This window comes from Scyliorhinus canicula, unplaced genomic scaffold, assembly GCF_902713615.1.
Source record: "Scyliorhinus canicula unplaced genomic scaffold, sScyCan1.1, whole genome shotgun sequence".
Lineage (NCBI taxonomy): Eukaryota > Metazoa > Chordata > Chondrichthyes > Carcharhiniformes > Scyliorhinidae > Scyliorhinus > Scyliorhinus canicula.
The window spans coordinates 919245-933304 of record NW_024056013.1 but is presented as its reverse complement, the minus strand read 5'-3'; the positions used below and the strand labels follow the sequence as shown (position 1 = coordinate 933304).

The window sequence follows — 14060 nt, the reverse complement described above, 5'->3', positions numbered from 1 at the left end:
ATGAATTGGGCACTCTAAATTTATTTTAAAAAGGACAGTCAATCAACCTTTATCCCAGTTTCAATATTTTTATATCTAAAGAAGAGAAATGTTCAAAAATTGTTTTTTACTGTCCTCATGATTTTCCAGAGACCCAAAATTAGTATTTTTACTGTCCTAATCATGTTCCAGAGTCACAAAAATATTTTTTACTGTCCCAATGATTTTCCAGAAACCCATGTATTTCATAGAATTTCATAGAATTTACATTGCAGAAGGAGGCCATTCGGCCCATCGAGTCTGCACCGGCTCTTGGAAAGAGCATCCTACCCAAGACCTCCACCCTATCCCCATAACCCAGTAACCCCACCCAAGACTATGGGCAATTTTGGACACTAAGGGCAATATAGCATGGCCAATCCACCTAACCTGCATATCTTTGGACGTGGGGGGAAACCGGAGCACCCAGAGGAAACCCACGCACACACGGGGAGAACGTGCAGACTCCACACAAACAAGTGACCCAAGCCGGGAATCGAACCTGGGACCCTGGAGCTGTGAAGCTAAATTGCCCTTAAGTATCCAAAATTGCCCTTAGAGTTGAGTGGGGTTACTGAGATAGGGTGGAGGTGTGGGCTTGGGTCGGGTGCTCTTTCCAAAAGCCAGTGCAGACACGATGGGCCCAATGGCCTCCTTCTGCACTGCAAATTCTATGAATCAGTCCCTCGATTTGTGGGTGACGTCTACTCAGGGTTGTAAATTTCTATCGAAAGGGAAAATGCTGGAAAATCTCAGCAAGTCTGGCAGCATCTGTAGAGATAGAAAAGAGCTAACGTTTCGAGTCCGATGACTCTTTGTCAAAGCCCATTGATTGTGAATTTCTATCCTGGGTCTTCACATGGCTGAACAGAGCCGCAGAGTTTTGGACAGAATGTCTAATGAGAGTGAAATCCAGAGAGCAGGATTGGCTTCCATTTCTTTCCATCTCTGCCATTGCTTTGCATCATCAATAAGACATTGGGACTCAAAGACGAATCCAGTTTGATGGACAAGTTGTCTCCATTCTGAACAATGGGGAACAAGCTCCTCCCACTCATTGAAACATCGCCCCGACAAAGATGACAAACACGCATGCGCCCTGATTTACATCCAATAAAGATGGCGGCCGTTAACCCGAGCCGAACGTGAGGAGCTGCAGTTCCGCTCGGTACAAACGGGGTCCCGGAAACCTTTCCGATGTTTGCGATTTCAACAACTTTACACAACGTTTCCGCCCGCCCCCACGATCTCTCGCTCCCTCCATGTTGTTAAAGTCCTCTCACCGATTTCCGATCTGAAAAACACGTCCTCCTACATCGCCATTACACACACTGCGCATGCTTCAATCACAGCGGGCCCGCCCCTCATTCACTCCGATTGGTTGGAGGACTAGCTGCTTCCGGTCGGTCCGCAGTCCCGCCCCTCCTCTTCCTATTGGTCCGGGGCTGCCGTCAATCACCCGAGCATTGTGAGGCAGATTTCAGGCTGACTCGCGGATTGACTCAATAATCATCGAGATACAATTATAGAATTTACAGTGCAGAAGTCGGCCGTTCGGCCCATCGAGTCTGCACTGGCTCTTGGAAAGAGCATCTCCACACTATCCCTGTAACCCATCGACCCCATCTAACATAAGGGCAATTTAGCCTGGCCAATCCACCTAATTTGCACATCTTTGGACTGTTGGAGGAAACCGGAGCACTTGGAGGAAACCCCACGCAGGCACGGGGAGAACGGGCAGACTCCGCACAGGCAGTGACACTTTTGTTGGGGCTTCTAGCTGATTTTGGTATTTTATTTTGAGTGGACCACATGGTTGGGGAAAGCAAGAGACGAAAGAAGGTTTGATAGAAACTAGAATGATCTGTTGTGAATTTCTATTCTATTCTTATAGTGATCGTTTTTATAAACTTATTTTTCAGGCATTAGAACGGGAGGATTGGCAGCTGGGCAAATCGAACCAAATATAACATCAAGATCTGACAGTCACTCAATTCATTAGGATCTAAATATCACAAACTGTCAATGTGTTTGTCTGTTCGGACTGTGGGAAGAGATTTCAAACATCAGTGTGACTGGAAAAGCCCCGAGACCCACACACACCTGAGTGGGAGTGTTCCAGTGAACTGACTGTGGAAAGAGCTTTAACCAGTTACACAGCCTGAAAAACAATCTTGTTTCCTCTTGTGGGAGAGTCTGAGACCAGAGGGCATAATCTCAGAGGAAGGGATCTCAAATTTAGGACAGAGGTGAGGAGACATTTCTTCCATCGGAGGGTAGTGAATCTGTGGAATTCTTCAGCTGTGAAATCATTCACATACACATACATGTGGGTTTGAGTAGGGTGATCATGGCTTGGCACAACATCGAGGGCCGAAGGGCCTGTTCTGTGCTGTACTGTTCTATGTTCTATGTTCTATTCTGTCTCAAGAGTTTACCATAAAAAGGCAAAGGTGAAGGTGCCTTAACCCGGATGGGCCGCTTGGTGGCGCAGTGGCTCTTTCACTGAGGGGCCTTGAGTTCAGACACATCCCAGACAGGCCTGGTGAGAAATATCTGTCTGGGAAAGGGGAGACAACTTTATAATCGGGGAAATGGAGCGGTGCCGATGGGCCTTAGAGAAAGGAGTTCAGATTAGTCTTATTTTCTTCATTTTTCATTCAATATTTATTAACATTTCAGAGAAAATATTACACAAAAGTTTATTTTGATGTTGACAAAACGGAACATAACGATTGAGGGTCACAGTGAGAACAGAACACATGCCCTCTGAGCTGCCAAATGTATGTACAACTGTAACAGGCACAAGAGAGAGAGAACAGGGGCTCAATTACGAGGTAAGTTACTTATTTAGACATGACATTGAGAGAAATTATGAGCTACAATTACATTACTGCCAAAATTATCTTGTACATTTTAAACTGAAAAGCAGAAATACTGTCCATGATTGTCTCAGTTACAGATACAGAATAATAAACTGAGAGAATTTTACTGTTAGAGTCACCAAGAGGAGATATTGTATTTGTGTCACACACAGATCATAATAAACAGCTGAGGGAAATCTACAGCGTCCGAACGTCAACCCATCACTTGATCTGTAAAAGAGAGAGAAAATGATGAAGCAGATGTTTATGATCTGGGACATTGATGTTAGAGTTTTTAATCAATCAAACATTTAGGGGTTTTAAACGGCTTCTGTCAGTTTGAAGTGTGAGTGGATTGACTCTTCTCACCTTCACCAGAGTGACTGCAGCGCTGTAGGAAATGCTCAGGAAGAACAGGGTGATGAATGTGGAAGCGGTTGTCCAGATGTTCCCGTTATCATCCTCATCGTCTTCAGTCCAGGTGTGGTCTGTGGTATCTACGAGGATACAGCCCAATAAATATAATCAGATTGTTTGTTAATCCAGGATATGTTTTGTAATATTCTCGTTTCATTTTCTCCCGCTGCTAATTCATTCTTTAATATATTTGTCATTGCATATCTACTGTTGAGTTCATGACACTCGGAAATCGATCTCTGTAACTTTTTTCTTCCAATTAAAGGCAAGTTAGCCTGGCCAATCCACCTACCCTGCACATCTTTGGGTGGTGGGGGTGAGACCCACGGGTCACGGGGAAGGTCCACAGGGACACAGACCCAGGAGCGGGATCAACCCCAGGTCCATGGTGGCATGAGGCAGCAGTGCTAACCACTATGCCACCGTGACGCCATTGCCTGACGTTTGTGTTTGTTCTTTATCTTTTGTGTCTGTGTAGATGCGAAATTCGTTTTTTGCTTTACTCTTCTTTTGTGCGTCCCGATGTCTTTATAAGTGTCATTGTGTGTGTTCATGTGTCAATGAGTATTGACCCGTGTATTTGTGTGTCAGCGCCTGCATGTGAACTTTGTTTATCTTCTGTCAATGTGTATATATTGTGTGTGTTTGTGTGTTGAAATCTATGTTCATATATTAATGCCTGTGTTAATATAAGTTTATACTTCCCTGCCCAGTAATAAAAGTGTTAATGTGTCTTTATACGTTCAACATGCATGTCAGTGTCTTAATGTTTGTGTCTGGATAAGTACGTTTGTGTGTGTGTGTGTTTGTTGATGCCTGTATTTCATCATAGAATCATCATCGGATAATCCCTACTGTGCCGAACGAGGCTATTCGGCCCATTGAGTCTGCACCGACCCTCCGAAAGAGCACTCTGCCTGGACGCATGCCCCTGCCCTGTCCCCAGAACATCGTAACCCCACCTAACGTTGTGGGCACTAAGGGGTAATACAGCCTGGCCAATCCACCGAACCTGCACATCTTTGGACTGTGGGAGGAAACTGGAGCACCCGGAGGAAACAGGAACAGACCCGGCAGAACGTGGGAACTCCACACAGACAATCACCCAAGGCTGGAATTGAACCCGGGTTTATGGTGCTGTGAGGCAGCAATGCTATTTATGCGTTGATGGCTGTTTATAACTATCTATTGATGTGTATTGATGATTCTATGTTTATTCATATGTGTTTGTGTTAGCGTGTGTACAAGTCTGCTATTATGTGTCTGCGCGAGCCCATTAGTGTGTTAATGTGGATTATTGTCTCTGAATGGAAATATTTCTGGCATCGTGAAATTCTGCTAATGTACATGTTATTGGTTACATTTGTGTTTAATATTCTTCTGTCAGCCTGCTTGTCTGGTTTTATATGTTTGTGTATCTGTGTGGCCATGTGGCTGTTTGTGTACATTTGTGTAGCCACTTGTGTGTGTGGATTTGTGTGTGTGTGTGTGGATGTGTACGTGTGCCTGTCTCTGTATAAATGTGGGCTTGTTTGTGTTTATGTGCATGTTTGTGAATTTTTGCGCACGTTTGCGTATGTTTTTGTGTCAAAATATGTGTGGTTCGTTGTGCCTGGGTATATGTTTATGCATGCGTTTCTATGTGTGTGTCCATGTGTGTGTTTGTGTCTACGTGTGAGTGTGTGTATGTTTGTGGGTCTATATGCATGAACGTGTAGTGTCTGTGGGTCTATGTGCATGAATGTGCAGTGTTTGTGTCTGTTTATCTGTCTGTGTATTTGTATCAGCTGCCTGTAGCTTTGCCAGTTGTGGGTATTATTGGTACCGATGGAGAATATGTTGAACTTTCTGCTTATAAATGTGTTTTGTGTGAGTTGCAAGCTGACATCAGGTGACCTAATGCAAAAATACAAGGAGGTGCCTCAGGAGAGAACAGTGAAAACCCAGGGAGAAGTCAATCACCAGTCTGGATTTGGATTATGGGGAATCGGTCTCAGCATACGGATAAGAGGAACAAGGGTGCTAAAAATTCTGTTGCATGAATAGATACTTTAAGAACATCTTTATCATGATGGTCTTTTTAAGCCTTCAGCCAGTAAGCTAAATGGCGTCTTCTAATGTCAGTAACTGAATTCTTAGTCTAGAGAACCGTTTACTTCCAAACTCCCTGCTTGGGGACTGGGAAGATATTGAGTTAATAATCTCCCTCTCTCTGGACAGATCAGCAAATTGCCTTTGGGTTCTCCCTGCTGGAGGTGGAGATACAGAGAGTTCAATCATCACCTTCATCTTCATTTGGTCGGGAAAGTGGAGGTAAAATGGGTTAGTTTTTGCTCTCTTTGTTGGGGAAGTGGGGAGGCAGTGGATTAACTAATGCCCCTCCCCCTCTCATTGTTAGAAGCGGATGTACAGTGGATTACTCAGGCCTTCACCGTCTCTTTGTTGGGCAAGTGGAGGTACAGTGTGTTAACTAATGCCCCTTCCCCTCTCTTTGTTGGGGAAGTGGGGGTACAGTGTGTGAATTAATGCCCCTTCCCCTCTCCTTGCTGGGGAAGTGGGGGTACAGTGGATCAACAATTTCACTTTCCCCTCTCTTTGACTGGTGATTGTTGGTCCATGTTTCTGTGTGATCCTCAATTCAGTTCCCAGTGGGTGTGATACAGCAACTTAAAGCTGACATTAATTTTAAAGGGATGGACAATGAGAGAAGCAGGAACACCGAGATCTAAATGTGATGGGTTTGTTTGTCTGAAATGGGAAAGTGTCCGATTTCTCCTCAGCGGGAGGAAAGTCAATGAAGATATTTTGCTGAATCCTGGAATGAATGAGTTTTACTCTGTCTCTAACCCAGGGTGTATCTGTGCTGGGAGCACTGGTTGTATCAGACTTGGGGCTGAGGCCTGTAGAAATCCGGGCCTCATTGAACAGATCTAATATCAGCAAAGTGGAAGCACCATTAATTAAGCGGCTGTATATTTAAATCACAATTGGAGGAAAAAACCTTTATTATTTTTATTTCAGTTCGAAATGCAATTGATAGAATCTCATTGACATGAATTAACGGTGTCCATCAGAGCGAGGGAAATGTTCACAAAACTGGGTTTACCGCTGGATTTATCAACCGTTCTGTTGATGATCTTCAAGGGGATGGCTTCATGTCCCACCACACAGGAGTAAGAAGCGCCGCTGGCCCACTCCTCCGCTGCAATGGATAACAGGCTGTACATGAAGAAGGAGCTATTGCCGTTCTCCGCCATCACCTCGGTGTTCTTGTAGTTCCCGGGATTCACCGGCTTGTCGTTGACGGTCCACTTGACGAAGATCTCTCGGGGGGAGAAACCTCTCACTAAGCAGCTGAGGGAGACGAATCTCTGAACGGAGACGTCTTCAGCCGAGGGCAGGAGGACAGAGACGGACGGTTCCCACAGATTGGGATCTGCAGAAAATGTACAATAAATGTTTATAAAATGGAAAATTCCGGAGACAATGGAACCACGGGTTAGATGTGAGAGAAATGTGTTTTGTGTTGGATTTTAAAGATTTCCATTTTCCACTTTGGGATCTGTCCGGGTTCCCAGCTCGGAGCAGAGGTGGACACAATCCTTTTCCCTGAGAATTTACGGATGTTGGTTCGAAAGTTTCAGAAAGTTTACAGCAGGGAAACAGGCCATACGGCCCAACTGTTCTGTGCTGGTGTATAAACTCCACACTAGGTTCCTCCCACCTTACTCCAAGTGGATTGGAAAACTGCCAATGTAACACCTTCATTCAAAAGGGAGGGAGTCAAAACAGGGAACTATAGGCGAGTGACCTTAATTGCTGAGCATTTAGACATACAGAGTATAATCAAGCAGGGTCTGCACGGCTTCGTGAAGGGTAAGTCATTCCTGACAAATTTATTGCAATTCTTTGAGGTGATAACAAGAAGGCTAGAGATAGGGGGACCAGTAGATGTAATATGCATGAATATCAAAGCTGAGTTTAATAAGTGAATGTACTATTCCCACGGCTGCAGATACTAAAGTAGAAAGGCAAGTGGTGAGGATTACAGAAAATCTAGAGAGGGACAGAGACAGTTTAAGTTACTGAATAAATCTTGACAGATGGAATATGATGCAGGAAAATCTGAGGTTAGACACTTTGGTCGGAGGAAGAACATAACGGAATATTATTTAGATGGAGAAAGACTGCAGAAAGCTGAAGTAACGGGGGGATTGGGGGTCCTCGTGCAAAAAGCACAAAAAACAAGTTCTGCAGGTAATATGGAGACAAATTGAATGTTGAAATTTATTTCCAAGGGAATAGAATATAAACATGGGGAAGTCTGACTAAAACTATACAAGGCATTAGTTAGTCTGCACCTGGTATACTTTGAATAGTTTTGGTGCCCTTCTCTAAGGAAGACAGATTGGTTTTGAAGGCAGTCCAGAGAAGGATCACGAGGTTGATTCCGAGTATGGAGGGATTTTCTTATGGGGAGAGGTTAAGTCGGCTGGGCTGTACTTATTGGAGTTTAGAGGAATCAAGGCGACCTACTTGAGACATGAAATATTCTCCAGGAGCTTCTTAGGATAGACGGTGAGAGGTTGTTTTCCCCTGTGGGAGCGTCTAAGAGCAGCGTGCAGGATCACAAAGTGAGGATTCGCCCATTTCAGACAGAGATGAGAAGGAATTTCCTCTCCCAGAGGGTAGTGAAGCTGTGGAATTATTTAACGTAGGGGGCTGTAGATTCTGGGTTGTTCAGTATGTTCAAGGTTGAGAGAGACATATTTTAAATTAGGAAAGGCATCAAGAGATATGGGGATAAGGTGGGAAAGAGGAGTTGAAGATTATCACAGCAGATCAGTCATGACCTCACTGAAGGCTGGACCAGTGTTGAGGGGCCCAATGACCTACATCTGATCCTAAGTCTTATGGTCTATGGTCCCGCTCCATCTAAACCCAAAATCACTATCTTCAATTCATTGTTCATTCATGTGCATATCAATTTCCCCCCTAAACTCTAAACGCCCAGAGTATTTAGTTAGTGGAATTACCAATCAGAATGGACCATAAATACACTGAATGCTAAATACTGACAGCTGCACTGACACTAGAAATAGACACAATGACTCACTTATTGCTTCAGTCTCACCGCTCACCTATTTTTTTGTGGATTGAAATTCTTAAAGGAGTTGGCAGGTCCTGATGGCTCGCCACACAGTCAAACACAGCTCCACTCAGCCAGGCTTGTGTCGAGATGTTTAATTTGCTGACCACGCTCTCAGTATCTGCCCCAGGCTGGTTGGCAATCTCTGATTTCAGCGGCTTCTTCGCTTCACTCCAGGACACGTTGACTCCATAGGGAGCATTCGAAATGACGCAGGTTAAGGTTACAGTCGCCTCCAGTAAGACCTGTTCTACTGGCGGTGGCAGTATTGTTACTGAGGCATCAGTGCAAACGGAAGGATCTGTGAATGAAAACATGAAAATCAACACAAGTTTTATCTTCAGAATCAGGACAGCAAGATTCAGCCTTCACTCTCTCAATGGGAATAAAGCAACTTCAAAATATCAACCTCTGAAGACCGCCTTTAATCTTCGATATACAATAGAAAACCAGCGTGTTCTGTGAAATCTATTATAGAATAATAGATCACTACAGTGCAGAAGAGGACCATTCGGCCCATGGAGTCTGCACCGACCCTCGAAAGAGCGGGCAATTCCCCCACCCTATCCCTGGAGCCGCACAACCCTACCTAATCTTTGGACATTCAGCGACAATTCAGCATGACCAATTCACCTAACCTGCACATATTTGCCTGCGGGAGGAAACCGAAGCAGAGGAAACCCAGCAGAGACGGGGAGAAGGTGTAAACTCCACCAAGTCAACTAGCGTCAGTATCGAACCGGGGTCCCAGGCACAGTGAGGCCTCAGTGCTAACCATTATTGTGAAAGTCGTTTAGCCCCGGTATCATTTTAATGAATCAGTATTGCAGCATTCCCAATGAGATTCATAATTCCCGATCTCTGGAACACAGTCTTGAACGGTAATTTATAAATAGGTTGGATGAACGTTTCAACACTTTCCCCCGGAGCCGTTATCAATAAAGGATTCAAGACACCACTGCATCTGAAATATAATCAGCTGTTTCGGAATAAAACTGATATCAAGTCCACCTCACTCACTAAATGTAGAGGGAAACATTCTTTGCTGACATAGAACAGTACAGCACCGAACAGGCATTGATGTTGTGCCGAGCAATGATCACCCTACTCAAGCCCACGTATCCACCCTATACCAGTAACCCAACAACCCCCATTAACCTTATTTTTAGGACACTAAGGGCAATTTAGCCTGGCCAATCCACCTAATCCGCACATCTTTGGACTGTGGGAGGAAACCGGAGCACCGGGAGGAAACCCACGCACACACGGGGAGGACGTGCAGACTCCACACAGACAGTGACCCAGCCGGGAATCGAACCTGGGACCCTGGAGCTGTGAAGCATTTATGCTAACCACCATGCTACCCTGTTGCCCACTGATAACTGATAACATTCTGAATGGTGAGCAATTCTAATGCAGCTCTTACATCAGAATGAAACACAAACTACATGGCAGTAAATTAAAAGTTATTCGGTGCTTTCTACTAACTTCAGTAAATTCCTGATTTGGATTAACATCAGAGTGCAGGATGATTTATTGTTTCCTCTGTGTGTGTCTCTTACCAGGCGCGGTGATGTTCAGACTTTGGGTGACCTCTTGATGAGTGACCTGGCAGGTATAGACCGCTTTGCTGAACCATTCCCCAGCGGAGACTGTCAGCCGACTGCTCGCCGAGAAGTTCCCGTTCACTTCACAGGCGGGAGAGGTGACAATTCCTGAAGCCATGGCTTGTCCATTCTTCAGCCACTTCACGTTAATCGAGTTTGGACGGAAATCGTTGATTGAGCAGACGATGGTAGCAAATTTCTGTCTTGAGATTTCTTCATTGGAACTCACGGTGAGGAGAACATTTGGATGGATGTAATTTCCACCACCTTCAAAAACACAAGTTAACATTTCTTGCAGAAGATCTTGTAACAAATAAAATGATTTATTATGTTTTAACTGTTTATCTGCAGTCAATATTTTTCGCCAAGAATCAGAACTATGCAGAGTACCATAAATGTATCATAAATAAACAAAGTTGTAAATTAAATAATCAAAGCGGTTCTGTTTGTCACAGGTTCCACAATACTTACATGGCATTTCAATACTCTTGTCTGAGCCGCTGTGTCGAACCTCACAGCTGATTTTGCTGCATCCCCCCTCTGACTCGGTGATGGTTAACTGGCTGCTCAGGGTGTAGGTTCCCTTCTTGTTTCTCACTGACGGGTATTTCTTAACTCCAGTGGTGATCAGCTGCCCATCTTTCTTCCAGGTAAGGCTGGTGATTTCTGGGGAGTAGTCCATCGCCAAACAGCCAACGGTTACGGAGCCGTCGGTGTTGTGTTGCTGGCAGGAGGAGACCAGGCTGTAGAGAGTGGGCGGAGACGGTGTCGCTGGGAGAGAATGGCCCATTCAACAAGTTAGACTCTGGTATTCGTGATTTATAAGTAACCAAGCATTTCATAATTTGACTAGTACTATCCTAACATTTACCGATTTAATCATACATCCACATTGAATCTTCAATCAGTTCTATCGTTGGGATTCATCTACTTTTTGCCCCCTCTTTAGAAACCCACATTTCATTCTCCGTCTCTATCGAAAGAAACACATTTTGATGTAATCTGAATGGTGTAACGTTCACTGGATTGAAAGAGAGGAGCAGAGCGTTTTCCCCATTATTTCAGCCACCATGTAATATAAAATGTGAATGAGGCCATAGTCCCGGAGACTGCCCTCTCCTTCTGAGAGCTGACTGATGGTGATTTAACCTGAGGGTCACCACACCTCAGGCGAGGGGCAAGGTTGAGAATGGGGGTCTTTATGAATAACCTCAGCCGGTGCAGCAATTGAACCCGCGCTGTTGGGATCGATCTTCATCACGAACCAGCCGTCCGCTAACTTTGAGCTGTGTACGTCACAATCCAGCTAACTGAGCTGTGTACGTTCACAAACCAGCTGACTGAGCTGTGTACGTCACAATCCAGCTAACTGAGCTGTGTACGTCACAATCCAGCTAACTGAGCTGTGCACGTCATAATTCAGCTAACTGAGCTGTGTACGTCACAATCCAGCTAACTGAGCTGTGTACGTCACAATCCACCTAACTGAGCTGTGTACGTCACAATCCAGCTAACTGAGCTGTGTACGTCGCAATCCAGCTAACTGAGCTGTGTACGTCACAATCCAGCTAACTGAGCTGTGTACGTCACAATCCAGCTAACTGAGATGTTTACGTCACAATCCAGCTAACTGGGCTGTGTACGTCACAATCCAGCTAACTGAGCTGTGTACGTCACAATCCAGCTAACTGAGCTGAGTACGTCACAATCCAGCTAACTGACCTGTGTACGTCACAATCAACAGCACTTTGTGATAAAGAAGTTGTCTCTTCATTTGTATCTTTGCAGTTTTGGGAAATTCCCTTTGTTCAAACTGACTGATGCCCCCTCCTCTCTCCACCTCACTACCCCCACTCCCCAAACCAGAGAATAGTGACTTTGCTTGAAAAATACCATCGGAACGCACATTAATATAATTACAACAAAACTCTAAATTTGAGTAAGCCCCAGAGTAAGTACCCCCACTCCCCAAACCAGAGAATAGTGACTTTGCTTGAAAAATACCATCGGAACGCACATTAATATAATTACAACAAAACTCTAAATTTGAGTAAGCGCAACATTCTCTAATTTTAGGATCATGAACATGAACAGCGGGAGTCGGCCATTCTGCCCGTCGAGCCGACTCCCCCATTCAATAAGATCCTGGCTGTGCTGATTGTGCTGCTAACTCCACATTCCGCCTTTCACTAAGACCGGGCTGTCTGCAATCCCCCCCCCCCCCCCCGTGCTCTCTGAGCGTTCCCCCATTTTTCTGCAGTTCCCGCTGGATCTCTGCACCATTCGCCTGCTCCCATCACTTTCTAGCAGTTCTCGGCTCTTTCCCACGACTCTCAGCACTTTCCCTCGACTTTGCATTTTTTTCCGGCTCATTGTGTTTTTCCCATGTGCGCTGCACTTTTCCCAGTTCTTTGGGCTTTTCCCGGTTCCTGACACATTCCGGGGGCCCTTTGAGCACTGTGCGCTTTACCCCGATTCTTATCGTTTATCGCCCACTCCATGGATTTTTCTACTGGTTCTCTGCGCCTTCCCCCGGTTCTCTACACTTCTCCCGGCTCTGCACCGTTCCCGGCTCCCTGCACTTACCCCGGCTCCCTGCTCATTCCCCAGGCTCTCTGCACTCCCCCTGGCTCTGTGCCCCTTCCCCCGGCTCTGTGCGCCTTCCCCCGGCTCTGTGCGCCTTCCCCCGGCTCTCTGCACCATCCCGGGCTCTCTGCACATTCCTCCGGCTCTGTGTCCCTTCCCCCGGCTCTCTACACTTCTCCCGGCTCTGCACCGTTCCCGGCTTCCTGCACTTCCCCCGGCTCCCTGCTCATTCCCCACGCTCTGCACTTCCCCTGGCTCTCTGCCCCTTCCCCCGGCTCTCTGCGCCTTCCCCCGGCTCTCTCTGCACTTTCCTCCAGCTCTCTGCCCCTTCCCCCGGATCTCTACACTTTCCCCGGCTCTCTGTGCCTTCTCCTGGCTCTCTGCCCTTCCCCCGGCTCTCTACACTTTCCTCCCCCTGTCTACACTATCCTCCGGCTCTCTGCGCTTTTCCCCGGCTCTCTACACTTTCCTCCGGCTCTCTGCACTTCCCCCCGACTCTCTGCCCCTTCCCCCGGACTCTCTGCCCCTTCCCCCGGCTCTCTGCGCCATCCCCCGGCTCTCTGCACTTTCCTCCGGCTCCCGGCAATCCCGTGTCAGGCAGCCACATTCGAGCGCCACTTGTCTTCAGTTCTCGCTCCTGAGCATGCGTGAGAAAGGATGAGTGAGTAACCGAGTGAGGGTCGGGGAATAAGTATGGGTGAGTGAGTTGGGTGATTGAGGATGTATGAATGTTGGTAAGTGAGAGATCAGGGGTGAGTGACTGAGTGAGGGTAAATGGGTGAGGCTGTGTCACCGAGGCCGAATGAGTCAGGGTGGGTGAGGGAGAGTGAGTGAGACGCAGAGAATGAATGACGCTGGGTGAGTGAGGTTGTGTAGTGAGAGTCAGTGAAGGTCAGTGAGGATGGTTGGGTGAGTCAGGGTGTGTGAGTGGCGGAGAATGAGTGTGGGTGGGTGAGCGAGGGTATATGTATGATGGTGGTTGAGTGAGTGAGGGTGAGTGAGGGGATGGATGTGGGTGGATGAGGGTGTGTGAGTGAATGAGTTTGGGTGTGTGAGTGAGGGTGAATTAGCGTGCGTGAATGAGTGAGTGTGGGTGAGTAAGAGTGAGTGAGGTTGAGGGAGTAAATGAGAGTGAGTGGTAGTGGGTGACAGAGGGTAGGTGCGTCTGGTGAAGGTGGCTGAATAAGGGTGTATGAGGGAATGTGGATGAGTGAGGGTGTGTGAGTGAGGATCTGTGAGTGAAGGCGTGTGGAAGAGGGTGGGTGCCAGTCTTTGTAAGTGAGGATGAATAGGTGAGGCTGGGTGAGTAAGTATGAATGAGTCAGTGTGGGTGTGTGAGGGAGGATTAGAGAGCGATGGTGGGTTGGAGGGTGAGGGAGTGAGTGTGGCCGAATTAGGGTGGGTGATGGTATTTGAGTG

General features: G+C 46.4%; 1 gene segment (V, D, J or C); it reads right to left on the bottom strand.

The window, feature by feature from the left end:
- Nucleotides 1-6296: 6296 nt before the first annotated feature.
- The window catches only part of LOC119961546, a 139406-nt gene continuing 131642 nt past the window's right edge, over nucleotides 6297-14060 (bottom strand). The window contains 4 exon segments of the C gene segment in view: nucleotides 6297-6735; nucleotides 8441-8749; nucleotides 10011-10322; nucleotides 10527-10826. Coding sequence covers nucleotides 6344-6735; nucleotides 8441-8749; nucleotides 10011-10322; nucleotides 10527-10826 — 1313 coding nt within the window.